The 27,213-nt window shown below is 40.9% G+C and overlaps 1 protein-coding gene across 5 annotated transcripts in view; it reads left to right on the top strand.

Moving 5' to 3' along the window:
* ADAMTSL1 (ADAMTS like 1) overlaps positions 1–27,213 on the top strand; it is an 861,052-nt gene that overhangs the window by 789,198 nt on the left and 44,641 nt on the right. For all 5 annotated transcript variants that reach the window (XM_054689145.1, XM_054689144.1, XM_054689147.1 and 2 more), the window contains 3 exons: positions 6,598–6,726; positions 15,212–15,391; positions 20,920–21,054. In XM_054689145.1, coding sequence (XP_054545120.1) covers positions 6,598–6,726; positions 15,212–15,391; positions 20,920–21,054 — 444 coding nt within the window. The remainder of the gene's footprint in view (positions 1–6,597; positions 6,727–15,211; positions 15,392–20,919; positions 21,055–27,213) is intronic.

Here is a 27,213-nt window from a genome sequence, read left to right as displayed (position 1 = left end):
ACTTCCGCCCTGAGAAAAGTTTCTTACAATGCTCTCTGTTCTTGGCCTCACTCAAAAATAAAAAACAAACCTTCCATCTCCTCTGGCTCCTCTTTCAATCACCTTCGTACTAGGCCAAAGATATTTTTAAGCGCATGTGTTCAGATTTTTTTTCCCTTTGGGTTTTGGTTTTATTGGGAGTCATACATGCACTAGAATGCTTGGTGAGCATTTGCTCATGGAGCTGCTCATATGTCCCTGCCTGTCCCTCTGAGCATTGTCTTTCAGAGTTGGGACAGTGACTGGTTGTCTGAGCACCTCTGCTGAGAAGCCATCATGAGGTGGCCTTCCTTCCCCAGTTGTCTTCAGACCCTTAGATACAGGGTCTAAGGCACATGTGTATAAGCTACACCCTTTGTTCAAGATCTGAGTTTGCTGAGCAGTGAAGCTGTAGTTCCCCTCCTATATTGCTTCAAACAGGAACATAGTCCAAAGGCTAAGGGATATGATGAGGCCTGAGCAAGAATGATTCTCGTAATGCCTTTTTCCATGTCTGACTCTCAGAGGGGCTTGATTCCCCATATGAGACTTTATCATTGAAAAACTTGGCTTTGTTTCTCTCTCTTGGTTTTTCTTAAAGGTGTATGGATGCAAAACTAGGTATAATCTCTTTCTGTATTTAGCTCTCATTCAGCTAAACACAGATTTACAGATTCAATGAGTTATCTGTAAACTCTGTGACCATAAACGAGCACTGATATCATCTGGCTGATCTGACTTGCAGGGACAGCACTGCTGCCTGGCTCAGCAAGGGGCTGTCCTGGTGCAGCTTGCATGGTGGGGACTCTGGTGCCGCTGGCCTCAGCACTTTTTTTCTGTTTTGCCTATGGTGAAAGCCTTCTTGGTGCAGCACACCATGACCTTTTTTTAGTATTCTCTTAGCAAAAACATATAATTTATCATTTTATTCCCTCTCTGCCTCCCTCATTTTTTCTTAGTTAATGTCCATAAAGTAATTCTGGTTACTATGAAAGTAATTGAGCACAAACATACCAGTTCCCAATGATTAGATGATTGCTCCCAAAAAGGTAGGCATGTTGCTATTGTTATTGTCTAGTTGACTGTTAAAATAAGAGCTCCAAGGTGAAATTTGCTAATGAAGAACTAGGGATCTCTCAAAAGAGGTTTCCCAATTCTCACTAGGAATCAGAAAAATCAGATCTAGAAATACTAAAGAAGAATATAACTCATTAATTATCAAATTTGGCTGTGTATCAGAATTACCCAGAAACTCATTAAAAATCGGAGGCCACAGCTTGCACCTCATCCCCCCAAGACTTAGGTCAAGTAGGTCTGGAGTAGGACTCCGTGCCCTGCCCTGACCCTGACACACAGTGGGTGCAGATCAGGCGGGGAAATAGGTGCAGCAACACAAGCAAATGCCCACAGCGCATTCCAGTGCAGAATGCATCTTTTTAGTAGATATAAAGGATAAATTGATCAAGAAACATTGTTTTCATTATAGATTACTATTGATTATAAACCCTTAGGTAGTTGTCCTTCAGTATCACAGAGGTAGTAGGACAATATAAGCAGTTCATGCTAATATCAGTGCCTCTAGTGACAGGACAAAAGGCCATTGCTTCTCAGAAAAAACTCAATATAATTAATTAAGGCCTGGATTTAATTCAGCGACATTTGAATTTTATAGCTATACACTTGCAGCTATAAAAACGACCTTTATTAAACATTCCTAAAGGAAAAATAACTTGATAATTGTGAGTCTTGTTAGGGAAAACTCTCTAGTCCCCAACCTGCTTTTCCCCATCTGCACTGTTGTTTTTATTACACAGTGAGGCAACTATTATATTATTGCAGGACAGATTATGTTTTTAACAAGTCCCCTGGGGGTTCTGAGAGAGCCAGTCCTCAAAGATTTGGGGCCCCCGGTAACAAGCTACTGGACTTTAGGTCAAAGTTCTAGGGTCTAGTTCAGCCATATTGCTTGCTTGCTCTGTGACTTTGGACAAAGTATGGTGCCTTACTGAGCCTTGGTTCCTTTCTATATAAAAAATTAAAATTGTTTACTTCTCTCAGAGTTGTTATAAAAATAAGAGGAAGTTCAGATAATGCTCAGAGAATACCATATGCACACATATAGTCATGTGCTACATATTTATTGAGGACCTATTATGTGTCAGGAGAAGATGACAGGAATAAAGAAAAAAAACAAGAGACATAATTCCTATTTTTGTGGAGGTGCAGGGCAGGGACAGAGAGGATGCAGAAATCACACACATGAAATCTGATAGTTCTGCTTGCAGAGAAAAAATTTACGTTAAGATACACAATGGCTGACAGGGGAGTAGAGGGGCACATGCTTTAGATGGGGTGGTTAAAAGTGACCCCACTAGGAGATGATATTTGCATGGACACATAAAGGAACAGAACGGAGCCATGCAGAAGTCTGTAGGTACAGGATGGCAAGGGAAGCAAGGCGCAAGACAGACTGATGTATTGGAGAAGGATGGAAGGCCAGTGTGGCTGGAGCACAGTGGCTGATGGAGCAGTGTGGCTGTAGTGAGGAAAGAGGGCGGACAGCTGTGCCTGAGTATGTAGGGGATGGTTGGTCATGAAAAGTAGTTTAAAATTTTCTTCTAATTTCACTGAAAAAAATAGGCACTGAAAATTTAAGCAGAGGAGTGATCTGACTTGTGTTTTAGGAAAAAAATTATTCTGGTTGTTCTAAGAGACAGTAGTAAAGGAAGAGAGGAAGTAGAGAGTCCCAGTTTTCTCAGGCCAGTCAGAGAAGATGGCAGCTTTGGAGTAAAGCAACAGCATGGTTATATTTAAAGTGTATTTATTAAAGTGTATCTGGAATTAAAGCTGAGGAGCTTTTTTATGGATAGGGAGATGAGATCAACATAGCAGGTCCTGAAACATCATTTCCTTCAACATTGTTTCCTTGTCACTTGATGAGAAACAAAATCAATTCCCATCCTATCCATGCTCAGTGTGGTGTTTGCATATTTCCCCCTTCTTTGGGTTTTCTTCAGGTTTTCTTCAGATGTGCACGTTAGGATTTTTTGGTGTGTCTGTGTTCTGGTCTAAGGGGAGTGGGGGTAAATGTGTGACTGCTTGAATGTATCTAGTCTAGAGTTGGGTCCTCCCTAGCTACTTGGCTAGGCTCCAGCCATTCATGACCCTGAGCTGGAATAAGTGGACTAGAAAATGAAGGAATGAATGAAGGCAACTTATTGTTTAATATTAGATGTGGTTAGGGTCCTTATTTAGAAGTTTTGTGACATTTCGTCACCAGAAATATGCTATAGTATTGTTACTGTTGTTTATATCAACTAGTCTATAGTAAAATAGCATGGTTCCATAATATGTTGTTTCACTAAAGATTGCAGTTTCCAAGAACTGCTCCCCATTCTGAGTAAGATTGTGACAATAGAATGGTATTTACCAGAGGCAAAGGGAGCAGGGGGAAAAGCTAGCTAAAACAGGTTTAAATAAGATCCAGAGTTTCATAATACAATATGAAATATCTGTGTCTCAGTTGAAAATCACTTGTCATTCCAAAAGCCCACTTTTTCCACTCTTATTCAACATAGTGCTGGAAGTTCAATCCAGTGAAATAATGCAAGAAAAGAAAATAAAAGGCCTGCAGATTAGAAAGGAAAAAATAAAATTTGTCCCTGTCACCAACTTAGAAAATACTAAGAACTCTAGCAAAAACATCCTAGAACTAATATGTGAGGGTAGCATGGTCACAGGATATATAAAAGAGAACTGTGTTTCTGTATAGTAGCAATGAATATCCTTCAAAAAATCCCCAAATAATTAGGTGTAAAGTCTACCAAAATGTGCACAGGACATGTATGTAGTTTACTACAAAATTCTGATAAAAGAAATGAAAAAGAAAGACAAGTGCTATATGATTTCACTCATATGGAATCTAAAAAAATAGCAAATGAACAAACAAACCAGAAATAAATGCTTAGATGTGACAGGGGTGGTTACCAGGAAGGAAGAGGTGGGCTAGGTAGAGCAGGTGTAGGGAAGTCAATTGTACGCTAGTGCATGGTGACCAGGCCTATATGGTGGGGCATAGTCTGGTATAGACATTTGTCAAGGTGTGACACTGTACTCCTTACAACTTATACAGTCTTGTGAACCATAGTTACCTCAATTTTAAAAAAAAAAATCAAATAGTCACACAGTATTGATACATTGGAAAATTCAACACAGTAAAGATCTCATTTCACCCCAAGTTGACATACGGGTTTTATGTAACTATCAAAATCCCAGAAAAAATTTTAAGTTTTTGACATTATTCTAAAATTTGTGTAGAGAGGCAAAGAATAGTAAAGTAGAAGGAATCAACCTAACCAATTTCAAAATTAATCATATGGTTACAATAATTAAGACTGCATTTATAGGTAGAGAGACGGACACATAAATCAGTGAAACAAAACAAAGCAAAAGAACCTAGAAAGAGATCCACAAAAATGTGCCCAACTTATTTTGACATATGTGCAAAAGTAATGAAGAGATAGCTTGTTCAATGAATGGTATTAGAGCAATTGAACATTTTTAATATTTTTTTACATAATTTTACATTTTTTGCACAATGTATGCATTTTCATCTTGGTTATAGTCTCCATACAATTCCCACCCCCCCTTGTTTTGCTCCTACTCCCTCCTCCCCCCACCATAGTGTGTCTCTGGTTTATAGTTGCTTATTGATTTTGATTTTTACTTTATAATTAGTCTTTTTCATAGGCAAAAAAACAAATGAACTTTGACCCAAGTGTCACACCTTATATTAGAATTAACTCAAAGCATATCGCAGACAAATATAAAACTTTTAGGGGACATAGCTTTAAGTTCTACATATAGGTAACCAGTTCTTGGACTTAGCATCAAAATGATCCATTAAGGAAAAACTTGATAAATTGGACTTCATCAAGATTAAAAACTTTTGTTTTGTGAAAGATCTTGTTAAGATAAAAAAAGAAGCTACTACAGGCTAGGGGAACATCTTTGCAAATCTCATATCTAACAAAGGTCTGGTATCTAGAATATAAAGAACTTCCAAAACTCAACAATGAAAAATAAAAGTCGAGGTGGGAACAGACAAAACCAAACCAATGCAAACCCTAGAAATTTGACTATAGAACTGAGGCTACCAGAAGGGGAACAAACAAAGAGGGGAGTGGCCCCATGGGCTGCAGTAGTAGAATATGGGTGCCTGTGTGGTAAATGCCATATGGTAACATACATCTGAAGAGGTGTGAATTGTATCTCTGAATCATATACAGAGTTGTAAGCCAATGTTCCCTCCATTAAAAAAATATAGTGCAAAGGAAAGAAAGGATATATATTCAAAGGACATGAAGAGACAGTTCACCAAAGATATAAATATGGGAAATAATCACCTAACAGGACATTCAGCATCATCAACCACTAGGGAAATGCAAATCAAAACCATTTTGAGATTGCCACACCTAAAAGAATAACTAAAATTAGAATTAGTGACAGCATGAAATAGTGGCAAGGACACAGAGAAACTAAATCACTCATACATTACTGGTGGGAATGTGAGAGGATTCAGCTACCATAGAAAACAATAGAGCCATTTCTTTAAAAACTAAACAGGCAACTACCACATGACCTAGCAATTGCACTCCTGGGCATTTATCCCAGAGAAATGAAACTTATGTTTACACAAAAAAACCTGTACAAGAATGTTTATAGCAGCTTTATTTATATAGCTCAAATCTGGTTACAGCCAGATGTCTGTCCAGGTGACTGGCTAAATAAACTGTGGTGTATCCAAACCATGGAATACTACTCAGCAATAAAAGGGAGCAAACTATGACATATAAAACTGTGGTACCACTTGAGACCTGGAAGAATCTCCAGAAAAGTATTTTAAGCAAAAAAATAAATAACCACTCAAAAAAGGTCACATACTATATGTGCTATTTATACAATGTTCTTGAAATGTCAAAATTAGAGAAATGGAGAACAGATTAATGGTTGCCAAGGGATGAAGGTAGGATTAGCAAAAGCAGAAAGATTCCTTGAACTGATAGTAATGCTTTTTAGTTTAACTTTATCAATGTCAAATTTCCTGCTATTACAATGTACTCTAGTTTTGTAAAATGTTACTTTGGGGAAAACTGGGCGGAGAAGGTACACCAGATTGTTCACTGTTGTTTCTTATGACTGCATGTCAATCCACAATTATCCCAAAGTTAAAAGTTTGATTTTTAAAAATAAGCCTTTAAAAATCTAATGTATAGACTCATTTGTTCATTTAATGATGAAATGTATAGACCAGCCCAACATTTGGAAATCATGCTCTATTCCTCAGATTCTTCAATCCTTTTTTTTTTTTTTCTCCTAATAATTCTTTGGTAGGTAGGTTGGTAGGTAGGTGTGTAGGTAGGTGGGTAGTGCAGTTACAAGTTTTTCAAAGTCAAACATGGTTAGGGATAAAATCCTGGGTCTGCCAGTTGTCCATTGTCAGTCATCCCATATTTCAAGGGTGTGTTCCAGGTCCACCGCCACCTTGTAGTAAAATTTCTTATTCCTTCTCCCCTTCAGGGAAGCCACTAGTAAAAGCATCGCGAATGACTGTGATCAACACTGAAGAACCTGCCATCACGGTGGATGTGGGTGGCATCATCAAAACAGTGCGGGGAGTGAACGTTACCATTAACTGCCAGGTTGCCGGTGAGAAATTTTTCATGTGTTAATTCATTTTTTCATATGATAATGGAGTCCTGTGCTAGCTTGGTGGTTGCAAACAAAAAGATAACGTGTTCTGGAGGATTCAAGGCCAGTAAGAAAGCCAAGGCATGAACCCCAGTTACTCTGAAAGTGGAAAGTGCTACAGAAGTTTAGGGAAGGTAGGATTAATTTTTACTAGGATAGATGTGGTAAAAGAGGTGGCTTTTAAAAATAAAAAATAAAATAAAACTATGTCAGGCTCGCCCTGACAGAATGTGAACACTCAAAGATGGTGGCAAAGGGTATTGTAACTGGATGAGAGTGTGAGGAAATTCATAGATGTAGCAAAGCATCAGGGAACAGTGTATAATTGAGTCTGGATGGAGCCCTAAGTACAGAAATGGTGTGAGGGGACTTTAAACTTCAGTCAGGTGGGTTACAACTTCTCCATGAAAGAGCTTGAATGCTTGGTCAGGCAGCTCAAAACAAAAGGCTGATATGGAGAGGGACATGAAGGACCCCTGCTTCCACAAGAGTGAGTCTCCAACAATGCATAAAATAGATCAAAGCAAGGCAGCTGGTTGAGAGAGGTCATTTCAGAAGTCACTATATATTTACCCGAAGGACACAGAAACATTAATTCAAAAGGGCACCTGCACCCCTATCTTTATAGCAGCACTATTTACAATAGCTAAGCTTTGGAAACAACCCAAATGCCCAAAAATAGATGACTGGATCAAGAAGATGTGGTACATATACACCATGGAATATTACTCAGCATTCAAAAAAGATAAACTCATGCAATTTGCAGCAACTTAGATGGAGCGAAATAAGCCAGAAAGAAAAAGAAAAATATCAGATGGTCTCACTCATAGCAGAAATTTAGAAAACCTGAATAAGGGACCAGGAAAAAGACTAATTATAATAAAGAAAAAATCAACAAGCAACTATAGATCAGAGACACACTATGGAGGGGTGGGGGGTAGGGGGAGGAGAGGAGGGATTAGGGTCAGAATGAGGGGGGTGGGAATTGTATGGGGAATATAACCAAAATGAAAATGCATACATTGTGCGAAAATGAAAAACTATGTAAGAATTATATAAAATAAATTATTTTTTAAAAAAAAAGAAATCACCATAGTAGTTTAGAGGAGTAAGTAGTAATTTAGATGGTAAATAATCATCTGAAAAGATTTTCAACATCATTAACCACTAGGGAAATGCAAAATAAAACCATCTGGAGATCTCTCTCCACACCTACCATAATGACTAAAATTAAAACTAGTGATTGCATTAAACAGTGGCAAGGACACAGAGAAACTAGGGAATGTGAAAGGATTCAACTAGGGTTGAAAACAATAGAGCCATTTCTTTAAAAACTAAACAGGCCACTACCATGTGAAAACTCAGGGCAGTGGTGGGAGAAAGGTGAGGAGTGAGTGAATGGTGGAGGTGAGAACCACAGGACCCAGGCCCCTGCCCACATCAGAAGTGGGTCAGAGCCATCAAGAAAAACTCGAGGACTGTTGGAGTTGTGACATAGACATTGTCTTCCCGTCAGCCTTGCAAAGGCAGGAGGGCCCTCCCTGGTGGCACAGCGGATTGAGCACTACCCTGTGTGGCTGTCTGCAGCCTCTGTAGCACGGGTTCGATTCCCAGCTGGCCAGGGAGAAACCCACATGGCACAGCAGACCTCTCCTGTCTCACCCCCTGCTCCCCTCAGCAGTGTCTTCAGTCCGTCTGCCTGTTCTGCTCCCTGCTCTGTCTCTGGTAGATCCTCTCACCCTCCCGTGTCTCTGACTATACCCCAGTTCTTTTATAAATAAGTAAATCTTTTAAAAAAATTTAAAAAAAGAAAGGCACAGGAAGTGGGGGAATGATGGACATTAGGAGGTGCTGGTAAGCTCTTTATAAAGATATTTACCATCCATTAAGAAAACAGAAAACACCAAATGTAGAGGCAAAAAGCCTAACTGCTAAGTCTCCCTTTCTGTGCACCAGACATTGTGATGTTGATCCTAAGGGTTTTCACTCGCACAATGGAAAGAAGGGAGGGTATCTTGTGCCAAGGTGCAGCCCTGGACTCTCTTGTGGTGCACCCAAACCAGGGCTCCCCTGTCACTCCCTGTCTGCAGGTGGGGAGACTGTGGCATCTCCTGTTCTGGGGCTTCTTCATCAGATCTCAGTCCATCATCAGAGGATCTATCTCCATGGAGATTTAAAGCCAGAGAACTCATCCTAAAATAAGTTGGAAGAAATTTAACCTAAAGTGTGTTGTTTGCAAAGAACAGTGAGGTCTGTTTTCTTTAAAATATTCTGGTAGCTCCAGAAAGCCAGAAATGTAAATCTATCTCTGTCATCACACATGAGTTTCTTCTTTGTAAATCTCCCCTACACTTGCGTGTCCAACTTCCTCAATGAAACCTAGACCCAAACCCCTGCAGCCCTGTATTCCCATCTGGGGAGTGAGAGAGAAATCCTGACCCCTGAACGTGCTGCCCCTCCCTGCAGGGACCAGAGTCTCGGGCAGAACCAGCACTTGCTCCCACCAGCTCACCGAGTGCCTGCGCGAGATGCACACTGACTGGATATAATGGGCCATTTGGGGTATGCTCTTGAGACTTGGGATTGGAAGGAGTAAAAGAATGGGGAGCCAAAGGCAGTAACATGAGGAATTGGGAATTTAAAGAAAGAACCAGATTCTGAGAGAACCAGAATCCAGGGAGAGCCATGGGGAGTCCCACGTACTACACCAGCTTTTGCCAACTCTCCTTGGGTGTCTGTCTCTCCAACTTCATCCAGAGACTCACTCTTGGCAACCTTGAAGTGAGATCTAGGCTGTTACGTCCAGTTTCTGCCTGGCCATGTACATTATAGTCCTTATTTTTATTTTTATGAATAGACTCATCTTTATTAATCATGGGTAATAAACTAAATCCACTCCATTGTCCTCGTTTAAAAATAAGATATTAATTCAATGTGTGTGGTAAAAGATCCTGATTTTGATTACGTAGTTTAACTGTGAGTCTCCAAAATACTGATAGCTCTAATGACAGAAGGAATTGCTTTACTTTGCTGCCACAAGTGCCTCTTTGGGCTCCCTTACTGGTTATAGAATAGGCTACTTTAAGAATATGACATAATTACAAAGAGTAACTTGTGTCCTTACATGTTTCCTTGTTAGCAGTTTTTCCTTAAATAACTTTTTGCACACGTATGCTTTCTACTTGTAAATGCAGCCTCACAGATTTTTTCCAACCCTTAAGCATACAAGGTATTAAGCTTTGAATATGACAGCTCTCTCTCGAAAAGCAATCCAGTCCACTGTCCAACTCCCACAGTTGTCTATTTGATAAGAGTTCAAAAAACTGAGTAAGAGATAAAGGGTTGCAGAAGGAGGGGATATTTCAGACCTGGGGAACAGGATGTGCAAAGGAAGTGAGAGAGGTAGCAAGAACACGTTCTATCTGAAGGAGTAAAATATGGCTGGTGTGGTTATAGTGCAGTGAGCAGAGAAAAAAGTGGCAGGGACATGGGGGGCAGTGGTCTTATATACTGTAAGGGCTTGGTCTTATATATTATAGTAGATCATTGTACAATTTGGGATGTATCCTAAGGGCAAGGGAAGCTTTTAAAGGACTAACTTTTGAGATAAAATTGTCAGGACTAATGATGTAGAAATAAATAACTAAAGAATAAATGATGCACAGCATATTAGCTAGGGTAGGGTAGACTCTTAGTTAGGTTGACCCCCAAATGTGTAGTGGGTCAAACACATTAGAATTTGCTACTGCTTACCTAAAAGCCCAGAATGTTCATGGTCAGCTGCCTCACATAGAATGTTGTAAAATGCTGGCTCTGTTCTGTTGCACACACGCCTTCCAGGGACTCCCTGGTGGTTATTTCTATGCTGTCAACCAGCTGAGGGAAAGAATAGTGTGGAAGATGGTTGGGAAGGTTTTTAAATACCACACCTGAAAAAAGGACACATTACTAGTTCTCACATTCCCTCTTAGTCACATGGTCAATTACAACTAAAAGGGAGGTACCCTACCTGGGTGCCCAGGAAAAAGAAGAAGACTGGTTTTGTGAACAACTACCAGTATCTGCCACAATCTATGTGGAAAAATGTAGAAGGCTGACATTTAAGTTAGTGTATCCATTCCTTTTCTTGCCTTAAGCCATCAAAGAAAATTCTAGAATTTATCTTGTCAAGATGCACCTTTCAGTGGATGCCCCACCTTGAGATGTTGACAAGCTGCCATAGAGCAAGCAGCCTTCCAAATAGAACAAGTGGTCTAGTTAAGAAGAATATCCTGTCTGGGATTAAAATAATAATGTAGCATCACCATACCTGGCAGCTCAGTGGAGATTAGAGGCACTAATCCTTTAATGATATCAACTTACAACCCATTATGCCCAGACTCATTTATTGATCCTTTCAAGCCACAGGGAGAGTATTGTGTTGTTGATAAGATATGCCACAAAGGGGGGGAAAGTAAGTCAGGTTTCTTTTCCTTCCCTTTTTTAGACACAAAGCATAGCAGGAGTCCAGAGCATGGAACCAGTCCAAGTCATTTGTCAACAGCATCGATTTGGACTTTGTTCTGTGGTAGAGTGTATTTTCTGTCATTTTTCAGACATTTCTTTCTGTAGAATGTGCTGTCACATCACAACAGGCTAGAAAAAAGCAATCTTCCACAGTCTAAGACTGAGCTTCTCAACAAGAAAAGAGCTAACACAGCCAGCGCACATGGGTTCTGGAAACCTCCCTCCTAACAATAATCTTGCTGTTACAATTACAACAGAAAGATTAATTCTGAAAGTAAAAAACACTTAAGGATTTCACAGTTCAGAAACAACTGTACAGTGACTCAGCTCTTCTCTAAAGAATTTGTCTGGTAGATGGCAGGTAGTGTTGTGTAGTTGCTAAGACAGCCTGCAGGGCATCAAGTGTGTGAGTTTGGATCCCCCCCTTGCTATGTGTAGGTCACTGATTGGCCACGGGGTGAGGAATATCAGGAAACAGAGACTTTATCCCCAGTAATCATTCAGGGACCCAAACTAATGTGACTTTAGGCAGATTTCTTAATCTCTTTTAGTGCTACTTTTCTCACTGGTGAAATGGAATTAATAATAGTGCCTTATAGGATTACTGTGAAAATGTGATTATATATCTATAAAATCCTTTGCTTATAGCACCCATTCAGTAAATGTTCTCCTCCCTTGAGCATAGTCAGGATATCTTTGCCTCTGTGTACTCCGGTGTTTGGGTATGCCATAGGTCACGTTAGGCAAATCTGCCTGGTACTTTTCTGAGGGACTCTGGCACACACAATGAATGGTGATGTTTTCTAGCCTGTCATTGTAATCGTGAGAGAAAAAGAAAAAAGACTTCTATGATGCCTCATTTATTTTTCCTCTTCCCTTGTTCTCACTCTGTTTGTAATATGTCAGAGCAAGTCATGGAAGGACTGAGAAGAATCCAATACATCTTTTTGGTGTCATTCTTTGCTTAAAGCCTACCAGTCCCACTTGCAGGAAGCCTCTAAAATGTGACACCATACTAAGTCCTCCATGGGCAGATGCGTGTTGCAGGCCCATGGGCCCGAGTGCCTCTGGGAGCGCTTCCCTAATAATATATGGAAGACCAGTTCCTACATAGTTTCTCTTCTCTTGGCGCTGCTGTCACTTCTATGGCTCTACTTTAACAAAGCTGGAGGTTACAGACCTGAGCTCACGGAGGCATGAATCAAAGAGTGATGACAGGACTGGAAGAAGCTGATAGCTACATCCTGGGAAAGCGGGAGATAGCTGCCAGGTCTCGCTCCTTCCCTGGTTTTCTCCCTCCCCCTTCCTCATCCTCCCCTTCCCACCTCATTTTCTCCTCCCTGTATCTCTTTGCAGACTGCCCTGCAGGAGCACAGACCCTGACAAGAGAAGGACACATGGCGAGCAGTGGGTTGCCTTGCTTCAGGATTGTCTGTGTTGCACACACACACACTGTACACTCCATCTGCATGTAGATGGACCACTCGCTCCCTTGTGCAGTTAGCCATCACCCTTTTGTCAGTGAAACTGAGGCTGTTTTAGTCCAGTTCCCTTGCTCTGCAACAGCCTTAGTTCCTACTGGGGACTACGTGCTTGCTACCCACAGCCCTTCCCCAAAGGCAGGTGCAGGAGACAAGGACTATGTGTTGCAAGGGAAATACTTGTAGAAATCTTATTGAAGCATTTGTAGAATCTCATTTTTCCTTGTGCTATTTCGGGGAGAAGTGACTGGGAATGTTTTCTTCAACTTATTTTCAGAGACTTTCTTCTGATGCTGTGGATTATGTTTGTTTGTTTGTTTCAGGTAAAAACTGAGGTTAGAGTCCAATGTCCAAACTGGCATGCCTGGGCATCATGATGCTCTTGCTCTCCCTAGTGGTGCTAGAGTGAAAAATTAACTTTTCTGCCTCTCACCTACATCTTTTTCTCCAGGTCAATTTAAAGACCCAACCAACCCTGCTCATGCACCTGAGCATCATTGTACAGGCTTCTCTGATGGAACAAGGATCCATATCCAATTCTCTGTTGCCTTCCTCTTCCAGCCAGTATGGTACTCCCTGGTGATTCACACTGAATTAAGGGTAATCTGAATATAAGAAAAGATCTGACAATCATTGAGGATAACAGGAAGAAAGGGCCTATAGATTGACCAGACACTTGGCAACCACTTTAGGCCACCATTTTAAGCCTGGGAAACTCTACCCCAGGTAGCCAAGCAGTCAGGACACTAGTAAATCGCACAAAGTAGCTCACTGTTAGTGAGGACACATGAGGCCATCTTCCCAGCCCAACCCCACTTCCTATCACTGGGAGCTCGGGAATAGCAGGTGCTTATGGACCATCATGAGGGCTGTTGAGCTGGGTATTACAGAGTAGACTGCAAGGTCATTTTGTTCATTAGATTGAAGGACAAGTAATAGGTACAGGGGCAATTCCCTGAAGGCATCTGTGTCCTCAATGGTAGGCTGTCTACTAAGGGCAGCACTGTCCATGCTGCCAAATGAAAAGGTCTCACTCTTTGACTGCTCCTGGCTTTGTCTCCTATCTACCAGGATTTAACATTCTAAACATGCCCTGGATGTGTGCTCAAGAGTTCATTGAGTAAGCTTTGTGAGCTGGGTCAGTGGTTAGGAGGTACAAGGGCTGGTGCTTTATGTTTCCCAGAGACTTGGATTAATCCCACAGACTTTTTGTTTCCTCACTCACTCAGAGCTCGACCTCCTATGCAGACCACCTTAGGAGACTTGTCCTAGCTGGGCTCTGCTTCACCATGTAAATCACAGGGAAATTTCCTAAGGAATTTGATTGCCTCCTTGTTTTGATCTACTTAGACTACTATAATAAAATACCATAGATTGGGTGATTTAAAAGAAGATTATTTCTCACAGTTCTGCAATCTGGGAATTCCAAGATGAAGTTGCCAGCCCATACATTCAGCTCCTGGTGAGCCTCTCTCTCTGCCTTAAGTCAGCTGTTTTCTTGCTGTTCCCTCATATGATAGAGAGCTAATTCTCTGCTCTCCTCCTGTAAGTGTACTAATGTCCTCATCACATAACCAGATCTGATCCTATATACTCACCTCCTACTACCACCTAACTGGGGTTAGGATTCCCACATATCAACTTGGGGATGGGGGAGAGCTTAAACCTTCAGTCCATAATACCCCTAGAGGACAGAGCCTGATTCCCAAAGACATACCATCCAATTCCCCAGTTCCTTCCCTCCCTCCCTCCCTCCCTCCCTCCCTCTCTCTCTCTCTCTCTCTCTCTCTCTCTCTCTCTCTCTCTCTCTCTCTCTCTCTCTCTCTTTCTCTCTCTCTCTTTCTCTCTCTCTTTCTCTCTCTCTCTCTCTCACAATAACTTGGATTGAGGAGGAAGCAGAGTACTTTCTTTCTATCTTTTTCTATGGTGCTATTGATACCATAGTCTTGTGTTCTCTTATTGTAAGAAAATGTATAGGTTTTATTTATAGATATAGATATAGATATAGATATATAGATATATAGATATATATATATATATATAGTGCCAACTCTGATAAGAACCTAGCAACTTGTGTCTGTCTGGTGTACCTGTGTGTGTATTAGCATTTTATAGCTTTTATCTTTTTATTGAAGTATAGTACTTCTACAGAAAATACATACATCATAAAGATACCAAATCAGCCCAGGCCAATAAATAGCATCACATCATGAGTGGCCAAGCCTCTTCCACCCGCTAAGAGGCCAAGCCTCTTCCACCGCCCTTCCTATTAACAGCATAGATTGATGTCCTAGTTATTTTTACTTATGGACATATCCAAGATATTAGTTTAGCCAAAGGATGGTAGAAGATTCCCAGGCAGATGTCTGCCAAGGGACTGCAAATGCCTCACTAGCAACCTCCGAATGTGTTTAGTCATGAGGTTTTTGTTTTGTTTTTTTTGTTTTTCTTCCTAGGTGTACCTGAAGCTGAAGTCACTTGGTTCAGGAATAAAAGCAAACTGGGATCCCCTCAACAGCTGCACGAGGGCTCCTTGCTGCTCACAGATGTGTCCTCCGCGGATCAGGGCCTGTACTCCTGCCGGGCAGCCAATCTGCATGGGGAGCTGACTGAGAACACCCAGCTACTGATCCTAGGTAAACATCTGGAGGTTGGCTGCCTCCTCTAGACCCAGTTGGGGGTGGCTGGGTAACCTACCCCCATCAAGTTAAGTTCATAAAGGTAAAATCAATAGCCTTTCACTTCTCTCCATCTTAGAGCTTCTGATAAAGCACAGGCTTTTGGTCCAGGAAGACATCAGATAATGCTGGCTCTACTGCTTACCCACCATGTGACCTTGGACAAGTTACTTAACTTTGCTAGACGCAGATGTTGGTCTGTATGCAGAAACCTGCAAAATAAGGATTATCCATATCAGGAGTGGGGGAGGGTCCTGTCAAAGAGAGCTAATAGAGTTAAAGCTATTATTTTTTACTCCTCCTACATTAGGTGCTTCTTTAAAAAAGCATATGGAAACTGTAGATTACCCCCTCTAGAAAAATTCATACATGTGAAATTTTTCATATAATTTCAGAAAGTTCGTGGTTTAATCCCCCTAAAGTTCACACATGTGCACCCATGCACACAAACACACACGGTCTTTGTCCATTCAGGCAGCTGTAACAAAATACCACAGACTGCTTAACTTATAAACAACGGAAATTTATTTCTCACACGTCTAGCAGCTGGAAGTCCAGGATCAGAGCACCAGTGTGATCTAGGGAGGACCTTCGTCCATGTTGCCTCTGCCGGCTTCCTGCAAGGTCCCCATATAACAGAAGGGATGGGCCAGCTCTCTGCACTCTCTTTTAGAAGAACTCTAATTCCATTTTAGGGGGGCTGTCCTCTGATCTAATCACCTCCTCAAAGTCTCACATCTGATAAATCACCCCATGGAATGATTAGGATTTCACCATGAATTTGGGAAGACACAAACATGTAAACCATAAGACCCCAAAACATAAAACCCCTGATTTAAGAGTGTAACACAATTCCTAGCATAAGTAAGTTACTTTAAAATGACAGCAATTACCGAGATACCATCTAACACTTGCCCTTGTCCAGTGCTAGACTCCGCCATGTTACGATCTGTAGACTTTTTTTTGTCCCATAAATTAGGGACCCTCTGCTTCTCTTCCCACTCAGTCTATGAGTTGATAGAAATAGAGTAAAAAACTTATGTTTTGTCTTTAAGAAAAGACAATTATTAGAGCACTTATGCTAACTTTCTCTTTTTTGAGACTTCTTTTTAATTTTGTTGATTTGCCAATCATTTACATAACTGTAATTTGGGGCACACACCTTCACCCTTCCATATGTTGTGCTAGTTTTCTCACCAGGAGAAAATTATCATTCCAAGGGGGAAAAAAAGGAAATATGACAAATGTAAACAGTTATGTACTACACATATATACACATACATATTTTATAGACTTCCTCAGAGGAAAATAATTAAACTTTACACATGTATTCTCACACACCAACTTAATGATATACCAAAGCGCAGGGTCTCTGGCCCTTGCACACTCAGGTTTCAGAGAGACCCAGATGGACTTTCTTTTTTTTCTTTTTTTTTTTTTTAAGATTTATTTATTTGTGCATACAAGAGCTGGGGTATAGGCCAGAGATGCAAGGGGGTGAGAGGATTCACCAGAGACAGAGTGGGGAACAGAACAGGCAGATTGACCGAAATACACTGCTGAGGGAAGCAGCAGGTGAGATAGGAGAGGTCTGATGCACCATGTGGGTTTCTCCCTGGCCGGACATCGAACTCATGCTGCAGAGGCTGCAGATAACTTCATAGTGCAGTGTTTAACCCCTTGCACCACCAGAGAGGCCCCCAGATGTACTTTCTTCTCACCAGTGGTTGCATAAACCCTCAGTCACTTTAGGAAGCCTCAGAAATCAGCTCAGTGAAGGATGTCATTTCTTTTGTGCTGGGTTTCATGCAGCTCAGCTGCCATTATGGAGCCCCAGGCCCAGAGACTGTTGCCCCACACTGAATTATAGTGCTTGCTGATGGTTTTCTCCTCCCTGAAGCCCTTCAGTGTCCTCTCTGCTAGCAGAGAGGAAAGGCTGGGCTGTGTGGCTGCTACTGTAGCCCCACCATTGAAGCATGTGTGTCCTACAAGCTTGTCTGACAGTGTTCTACTTTAATACAGTGTGACTGTGAACATGGATTTTGAAGAGTGTGTAACATCTTTCCATTTTATTCAGACTTGGTGGGGAAAGCCACTATTTTCACTCTTCAGTGTCAGACCTTGCTTGATAGCAGTCTTGATTACTAATCAAAGTTTATTTATATAGATAGTTTATGAGCATAGAAGTAATGTCTCCTCTTTAAAATAAGCCCTAAAGTGTCTTAATTTTTAAAGGGGGAGGGAAACTTTGTATAGAAAGCTGTTTCATATGGAGTTCTGGGACTTTACCTGTAAGTCTGGAGACTTAAATGCAATAAGACATTTATTCATATAGCCAGTGGATGAATAACTATTAAGTGTTACCTCTCAGACTGTACCCCAGCATCCATACATTGGATCTTCAACACCATGGAAATGGTTGCAAAAAGTGAAAGGGGGGAATTATTAGGGGGAGTGGATGTCCTGAGCTAATTCCATACAGGCTTTGTAGATGCCACCCCGACTCCATCAAGACACCGGGAACTACAAATCCCAAGATCCCCAAAGGGAAGTTGCGAGGACCTAAGGATGGAGTTAAGCAGCCATTTTCTCTGTTTGTAAATAAAAACCAGCCATGTTAGCGGGGTCGGGCACACTTGGCTCATGCTCTTGGCCAGGCAGGTTTGGTCTCATGGGTCATTTGGAATTCCAGGTCGGTGGAACAGATAGGACACATTTAAGAATTTATCTCCCTCCTTTCTCCCTGAGTTATACATTTCCTCATTCACCTTCCCTTGTAAAAAAAAAAAAAAACCTTTTGTTAACCTTTAAAAAAAATAATAAGTGTTACCTCTAAGTTCCATGTAGTGCTTAGGAGAAATACAGGAAGTGAGCTCTATCTTTGGAGAATTTATAGGAAGATCAAGTGGAGATGTATCCAAAAAACCCACATACAGAAGCTGTAAATTAGAAGGGGCCAATATTTAGACCAAAGACATCCAATGGTTTTGAAGATGGGATATAGCCTCCCCTTTTGACTCTTAGTAAACAAGCAAACACTCCTTGAATTTCAATATTCTTGAAGAAGTATTCAATTTCAGTATTTTTGAAGAAATTTGATTTCCCTCAATATTCAAAATTTAATTTCAGTAGTCTTAAGGGAATATTAAGAAGAGTAGGAGGAAGAATCTTGAATTGTATAAACTACCATCTGGGTACATGACTCTCAAAATAGGAACAAAGACATTTTCCTCATTCTATAAAAATGAACATTTCTTTTCACTCTCTTTTTAAATATGAAATTCTCCCCATATCTCCACCTCACCCCCATCTTCTCAACTTAAGTACATGAGGACTTTTGCTCTTCCTTGCCTCTATCTGTAGATATATATATAGTATTGGAAATATGAATGAAATCCTTTATATATAAATGAAGATTCTGGCTCAACACTAAAAATTTTGAAGTTATTTTAAACTATCCCAGTAATAATTTAATAATGTTACCCCATCCAAAACTTCCAACCATGAAAATATTTTTCAGTTATGTGATTTAGTCATGATATATGGTCTTGAAGCAATGATTATAACTGGCATACACAGAAATTCAACAAAATAGCCATAATGATATTTCAGATAACTAAGACCTTCCCTCTTGTTTTTTTTTTTTACTCATCACCCTCCCTTATCCCATTCTCTGTGTAGATGTCTAATATTTTTCTTTGTCATTCTGACTTGCTTTATTACACATAATGGCCCTCAAATTCCCACCATTTTTCTATAAATCACAGCATTTCATCTTTCTTTGTATTACAAAGTGTGAATATACCACATCTTCTTGATCCAAACATCTATCAAGTGCATTTAGTCTCCTTCCATGACCTAACTACTGTAAATAGTGTGGCAATAAGTACTATATAACATGTAGGTGTTTTGCACTTATGACGCATAGTCTTTAGATAAAGCCACCATAAACTTTTAAAATCAAAGTATTTCAGGTTTCTCATCAATTTATAAGATGAAGAAATTTATATTCAAATGGATCAAGTGACTAGCCCAAGTTAGTAGATGACAGAGCCACAGTTTGCACTGACCCTAAGCATGCTGTCTTTTCTCTCAACCATTTAAAGTGTTTATATATATATAATATAATATCTTTATACTTTTTGATTATTATAGTTACATGAAACATCTGAAGCTCATCATTATTTTCTTTAATGAAAGGCAGAGGAAACAGATAAGTTTTTAAAGTAGACACAGATGCCATCACGACTTATTTGTTATCTCTTATAACTACTTAATGAGGGGACAAGCACATAGTAGGTCCTCGCTAAGCCATGTTGTAATGACCATCCATCTCAAGAGCATTGCTCCTGCTTCGCTTTCCATTCCATCCAATTCTGTAGAAGAAAATGTGGGAGCTGGTCTTAGAGCATGAATTGCAGTGTGTTAAGAGATGCAGAAAGAGGGGGGGCAAAGGGATTCTGCTGCTTTTCCAGGAGAATAAAGGGTCATCCCACCACTAGGTTCAACAGGCTCTTGACTCTTATTCTCTAGTGGAAATGATAAGGAGGACACTCTGTGTCCCATTTTTTGTCACCTTGGGCTCTATTTAATTGTGACCCCTGATGGCTTCCTCCCTGACTCCTTATAAGATTTTGAATAACAAACAATCCCTGTCCTGCTTGTCTAGGTCCTACTTGGGCATTAAAAATTCAACCGCAGCTTCTCAGCTGGACCACTTTCTTCATGGAGATTCATTTTCATAGATTTATAGATTTCTTTTTAGTAATAAATTCCTGTGGTGTATTCCTATATGTGGGGACAATAACAAATTGCTTCCATATAAAGGATAAGAGTTACAGGGAAAAAATGAATAGGTATAACATGAATACTATAGCTTACACTGCTGTATGATATATAGGAAAATTAAGAGTTCTCATCACAAGGGGAAATTTTTTTTCTTCATTTCTTTTTTTCCTCTTTCTTTTTCATTGTGCCTACATGAGAAAATAGATGTTAACTGAAACTATTGTGGTAGTCATGTCACAATATATGTAAACCAAACCTTTATGCTATATGCCTTAAATTTGTACAGTGATGTATGTCAATTATTTTTAAAACAGCTGGGAAAAAAATGAAAACAATTCAGCATGGGGTTTGGCATACATTAAATGCTAAAGAAGTATTGGATATTTAAATGTGTTTTTATATATATGGTTTAATTTGCCTACACATTTATGGGGACCTGATGGGACACAGCAAGGAAGTCCTGAAGTCAGCATGCCTGATTCTTGCTACTGACCTCATTGTTTCAGGCAGCAAATATTAAGTCTGACATTCAGAATCACCTTGCTAGGCCCACCTTCTCTATAGGAAAGTGATAATAGAAGACAATGATATTAATGCCTGCCACATACACAGAGGCACTTCTTGCTGCCACCTTTCGCTCTCAAATGTGGCCTTCATGCTTTAACCTGCCTGACTTACCACCATGTGCCTTCTCACAGATCCCCCTCAAGTCCCTGCGCAGTTGGAAGACATCAAGGCCTTGCTCTCAGCCACTGGACCAAACCTTCCATCGGTGCTGATGTCTCCTCTGGGAACACAGCTGGTCCTGGATCCTGGGAATTCCGCTCTCCTTGGTGAGTCCAACCCTCTGGAACATTGGGCCAAAATCCAGGGCTGGACAGGATTTATGGATGGGTGACCGCTTGCAGGTGGGAGGGAGGCAGCAGTAGGGGGTGGCCAACAGGAAATCACTAAATTGCCTACAGAATCCAGACTCACCAGTGGAAACTTGGCTGGCTTTCCATATGAGGTGAGTGCAGTTCTTAGTCTGGAATCTAGCCTGTCTCGATTCCAACGTGGCTCCCTTCCGAATCCTCTTGGGCTGACGCCACAGTCCAGCTCCCCTCAATCAGATTGACTCACTGAACTTTAAGATACAGCAGTAAAGAATAGCTCCAGTGCCTCCTCCCCTTGCCAACACTATCCTAGTATTCTCCCATGACCTCCTCCCACCTGAACTAGGGCTATAATCAACTTTGAAGGAGAAAGCTGCCATGTCAACACCCCTCAAAAGGTAGACAGTCTGTTTAGGCCAGCCTTTTGAAAGTAGGGCCCAAAACCAACCCAGACAGATGCCACAAGGCAAGTGTTAACTTCATCAGGTGGGATTTCCTGGACATCTGTCACTAGGAACCCCCCACCAAGTTAATGCCCACGTGGCTGTCACTCTGGTGGCAGAGCTGTGTAGGTAATTGTGTATGTATCCACATCCTGAGCCCTCACACCGGGATCATGGAGATGTCAGAGGAACCTCTATGTCCCTGTCATAACCTCTGCAAATGGTCAAGTCCAAGAATTCGTCTGCTTTCAAAGGGCCCAAGGGAAAAAATAAAACAGGCCTATAAAATGGTCCCACTAACTCTATATGACCCCAGCTCTTGGTAATGGTAGCTGGAACTATTCTCTTGGCTCAAAGTTGAAAGTTTCTCTCTTCTCCCTACCAAGTAGCAAGAACAGGAGGCTAGTCATACTACAGATGACGTATCAACATGGTCACAGGGCCTGGTATCTTTAGAAATATAACACAGAAAGGTTATACAATTTTTATTGTCTTCTGAAATTAGCAAAGAGTGGTTCTAGCTTATGAGTATATGGAAAAAGCTCCTGATACTCCTATTTCTGGTTTCTGTGACAATAAGCAGAGTAACAAGTGGCTCTATTCTGTTTCCCATAACTTATACAAGCTTGGCATTGAGATTTTCCATGTCATGTTGATCAGAATTCATAGCAGTTTCAAATGGTATATTTTCTTAGACTTATGGATGGTAAACTTATTCCAAATTAAATATGTGTGTGATAAACTTTTTATTTTAGACGCGTTGCTCTGAGAAATTGTTATACTATTAGTCATAGTCCAGCCACTATAAGCTATACAGCAATTGTTCATTTTTCAAGTTCAATAACTCGTTGGGTCACTCAGGTACCTTTCAGCATGCTGGAAAAGTTAACCTGCTCATATTTTTCTATGATAGTTTTACTCTCTTTCTTACTCTGAAATAATGTTTTGTCTCATTTTAGCCATGAGCAATAAGAATTTATTGTGCCTTATGTTGCTGCATTCCATTGCTAGTTTATGGTGCTTTGTTACCTTAGACTGGTATTTAAATCTAACAGGTCATACTTGCCTCAGTATCCCAGCTCACATCTAGACTGCTGCATTTGAATGAGACAGCAAGTCAATATCTAAAAAGACCCTGAATGTCACTATCCAGGCCAACAGGACTGTAGTGATGAATGCCAACATGAGGAAAGATCCTATGTTAATTGTGGAGATGAATTAGGGACTGACATCAAGGATCAGAAAGTAGGTCACTGAGACAGACCAATCTTGCCAATGCTTTGGAGCTGAGTTCTGAAGCATGGGTGGGATTCAAATAGGCAGAAAGGAAGAGAAACAGGTAGTCAAGGTGATGAAGATGCCATAAGCTTAGAAATAAAAATGTCTGGTGTGTGTAGCAATTACCTGTTCAGAAACAGCTGTAAAATACCACTGCTTTTAAATTGATGATGGACCACTAAACTGGACTAGAAACTAGATCATCAAAAGGGGCAAGTCTCAGCCAGAGACTCTCTTTTGACTCAGACACTCATCACAAGCATTCTAATAGCCTCCTCCACCTTGAGCCTGCCACCTATTAAGTCATCCGTATCTGTCAGTACAGTTGCTCCCATTAGGACCTGCTTCTCCCATCTCTGGCTCCTATTTATTGGTGTTCCTCTCAGGTCACTGTGTGCTCTGGGTACATTAAAAGGGACAGGGAGACCAGAAAGGAGATTCTCTGCAGAGTTACTGGGCACTTAGAATAGTAAGTGTCATCAAATTATGAAGGGCCTTGGTTATTAGACTAAGGGAGTCAATTTACTATATACAAAATTGGGACAGCTCTTTAGAGCATTTTAAGTTGGAGAATGATGTTGTAAAAGTAACATTTGAGAGCATTAATCTGACATTCTTTAAAAGAAATCAATAGTGAGGAATTTTAATGAATAAACCCTATTTTGAGGCTAACAGATGTTCTAGATTAGGATGGAAATATATGTTGAACACACTGCCCACTGCCCAGCTATCCCTGATCAAACATGACATTCTTTTTCACTTAGCCCAGGTGCTGCCTTACAATTCATTTTAACATTCCCACCAAGCATGGTGGTGGTTGATATATAGGATGAAAGCCACTTGCCAACCCTGTTGTAGCCAGTTAATATAAGAATCCCATGTTTAATTTCTCCCATCTCTGAGAGTAGAAATGCAGCAGATTCAGAGGACTCCCCGGTTGTCTGGCACATGGACAATAACTCATGAACCTTGATTCAGATATTTTTGTAGAAGGAAGAGCAAACAGGAGATTTTGGATTTTAAAAGTCATAGGTAAAAGAGCTGACTCTTCTCCATTAAGGCTCAAGCACTGTGCTTCCTAGTAGGTGAGTCTATTCCAGAAATTATGGTGGAGCTATCAGACACTGGTGATGATCACATTTCAAACCACAGCTTCGACTTTCGAGATGTGACTGAGCAACACACATGTGAGTCCATCTAGACCCCACTTTCCATAGCAGAGAGATGAAGACCTGGGGCTAGTGAGCCCCTGTTGCTCTCATGCCCTTGAGTACATAACATAGACATGGAAATGCCCAGTAGAGGTTTGGCCATGCAGAGTAGACCCAGGCTGGCTAAGCAAGCCATGTGATCAAATTTTTTGCCCTGTTTTGTAGCTGTCCTCTGTGAAGTAGGCCTAGGCTGTGCCAAGTGTTCTGGGGGGCAGGCCAGTGCCCATGCTAACTCCTTTGGTGGTCTAGACCCAAGCAACACCCCCAAAGAGCTCCATTTTTAGATGAGTAGCATCTGATCTGTTATTTCTTTCATTTCTTTTTTTTACGTTTAATCCTTGTTTTTTTTTAATTGAGGTAATATTTGGATACACTTATCAGATATTACTACTGTATTGTACCCCCCACCAACTCACCCATAGTCCCCCAATATAGGCTATTGTGCTTCCTTGTCCCTTTGATCTTACCCCTCCTCCAGTGCTTCCCCTATTGGGCTTCAGTTCTGTAATCAGCTATCAAAGTTTAGTTTGTAAGCTAGTCTTTATCTGACTCTTAATTTAGTTACTTTGTATCCCACATGTAAGCAACATCATCCAGTACTTATCCTTTTTTTCTAACTTACTTAATTTAGCATTATCCCTTCCAGCTCCATCCTTGTTACCACAAATGATATGAGTTTATCTTTTTTGATAGCTGAGTAGTATTCCATTGTGTATGTATACCACATCTTCTTGATCCACTCGTCTGTTTTGGGGCACTTAGGTTGTTTCCATAATTTAGCTATAGTAAATACTACTGCAATAAATATGGGAATGCAAATTTTCTTTCAAATTAGTATTTTTGAATATTTGGGGTAGATGCCTAGGAATGGAATAGGTCAAAGGGCAGATCCATTTTTGATGTTGTGGAACATCTCTCTATTCCTCTCCATAGTGGTTGGACCAGTTTGCATTCCCACCAACAGTGTAGGAGTGTTCCTTTTTCTCTGTATCCTCACCAGCACTTGTTGTTTCTGATCTTTTCAGTATGGACCATTCCTAAGTGTATGAAATTATGGTCTTGATTTGCATTTCTCTAATCATGAGCAATGGTAAACATTTTTTTCACATGCCTGTTTGTAGTTACATGGACACTTTTAAGAAATAATGTCTCCTGGGGTTGGCAAATCATAGTTCATGGACCAAACCTAGCTCACCATTTGTTTTTTGTGATTAAAGTGTTTTTGGCACACAGCCACACCCACTCATTGTATATGCATTGTTTATGACTTCTTTCACACCATACTGGTAGGATTGCATGCTTGCAACAGAGACCATGATGGCCCCCAAGTCTAAAATATTTTCTATCTAGCCCTTTTACAGAAAATGTTTCCTGATCCCTGTTGTAGTCCATCCACCTCACGTGGAAAGGATGCTGAGGTCTAAGGTGGTGACCAGACATCTCCTATTTCTAAGCAGGACCATTGATAGTTCCACTGGATCACCCTGCCCTTGACCTGGTCACTGGGTTACGCTTTCTCCATGAAGTGAAAGAGCTTGAAACAAGCAAAAATAACAAAACTGATTGGAGTAGAAATCTTTCTCAGGGAGGTCAGAAAAGAGAGAAAATCTGTGTTATCAACTGTTTTTTAATATTTGGGGTAGATGCCTAGGAATGGAATAGGTCAAATGTCAGATCCATTTTTACTGTTGTGCAACACCTCTCTATTCCTCTCCATAGTGGTTGGACTGGTTTGCATTCCCACCGACAGTGTAGGAGAGTTCCTTTGTAGAATTTGATGACCTCAGGTACCTCTGGTAAAATGAGATGCGTAATTCTTCTATTGGATTACGAAAAGCTTAGTCCCTTTCCCTCGTATATCTCCTTTATGCCCAGTACCTTACAGAATATAGCCCTAAGGTTTGTCCATGTCCTATATTTAGTCACAAGCCCTCCTTTGTGAAGGAGCAAGCACCAGCTCCCCAGCCGGAGGGAGCCTTCGTGACATCTCTGCTAGAAACTCATGTCCTGTTAGCTCAAGCACAGCCTTTCCTCATGTCTTGTGATTTACCAAGAGGGCAGAGATGCAGTCATTAGAGGCTGAGTTTGCAGAGTAAAGAGTTTTTTTGAAAGAAGTCATTGTGCCTGGTCCCTCCTCCAGCCGGGCACTGGAGGGGTACAGCCAACACACACAGAGCCTGCAGCAGCATCTACAAACTCCCAGGGCAGCAGGCCCCTCAGCTCCAGGGCTTTGCTCTGGGAACAGCCCTGCTGACTCGGAGAGACGAGGCCCACATACCGCTGTCTTCTGACCTCCTGACACAGGATGCTTGTGTTTTCTTCTGTACTTGCTCACTGAAGAGCTGTGAATTGCAGAGTATGGCATGCGATATAGTTCCAAATGTTTCTGCTAAAAACAATGGTGCTCTCCTTGAAAAAGAACAAGATCTCATGCTAAAAGAGGAAAATTATTTCTTTATCCAACATGAAGTGGTGACTGGGCCATTCCTACATGTCATATTATGCTGGTGAGGGAGCAATATCTGGAAACTCCAAAGCCCAGAGCTGGAGTCTAAGGTGCAACTCATGATCTCTCAGAGTAGGACCATGCATCACAAAACAGTTGTATAAATATAAATGTTCAAATTTGAGAGCCCTGATAAAGGGCTTAAGAAGGCAATGTCTCAATCATAGATCCATTTACTCATTCAGTAAATATTTCTTGAATGCCTGCCATGGCACTGTGCTGGGGCCAGGAATACACAGTAAGGAAAACAGACAACCCTGGCCCTTATTCATTCCTTCAAGCGAAATTTGTGAGCATTTACTATGCACTGGCTACTTTCCTAGATACTAAGGTTACAGCAAATGAATAGGTGAGGATTAGCAAAACAGATAAACATACCCGCCTGGTGCAGTCTGAGTTCTGGGTATATGTGGGCGGGGGAGGGACTTGAGTCTGGTGGGGAAAGAAATTCAAGAGGACTGTGATAGAAGAGAAATTGCTGGGTACTTTTAGGGCATGTGACAGGACAGGTCTGCTAATCTGAGCACTTGGCAAGATTTCTCAAGGGAGGAGATACTTAGACTGAGATATTTGAATTGGAATATTAGGTGCAAATTATGCAAGTGAGGAGAGGACATCCCAGACACAGGAATTCCAGGGCCTCCAGGGCAAAGGAACCAGCTGTGGTTCAGAAGTAAGA

Source organism: Talpa occidentalis, unplaced genomic scaffold, assembly GCF_014898055.3.
Source record: "Talpa occidentalis isolate TD23 unplaced genomic scaffold, MPIMG_talOcc4v2.1 talOcc4.7, whole genome shotgun sequence".
NCBI classification, from domain to species: Eukaryota; Metazoa; Chordata; class Mammalia; order Eulipotyphla; family Talpidae; genus Talpa; species Talpa occidentalis.
This window is presented reverse-complemented; position numbering and strand designations above follow the sequence as displayed.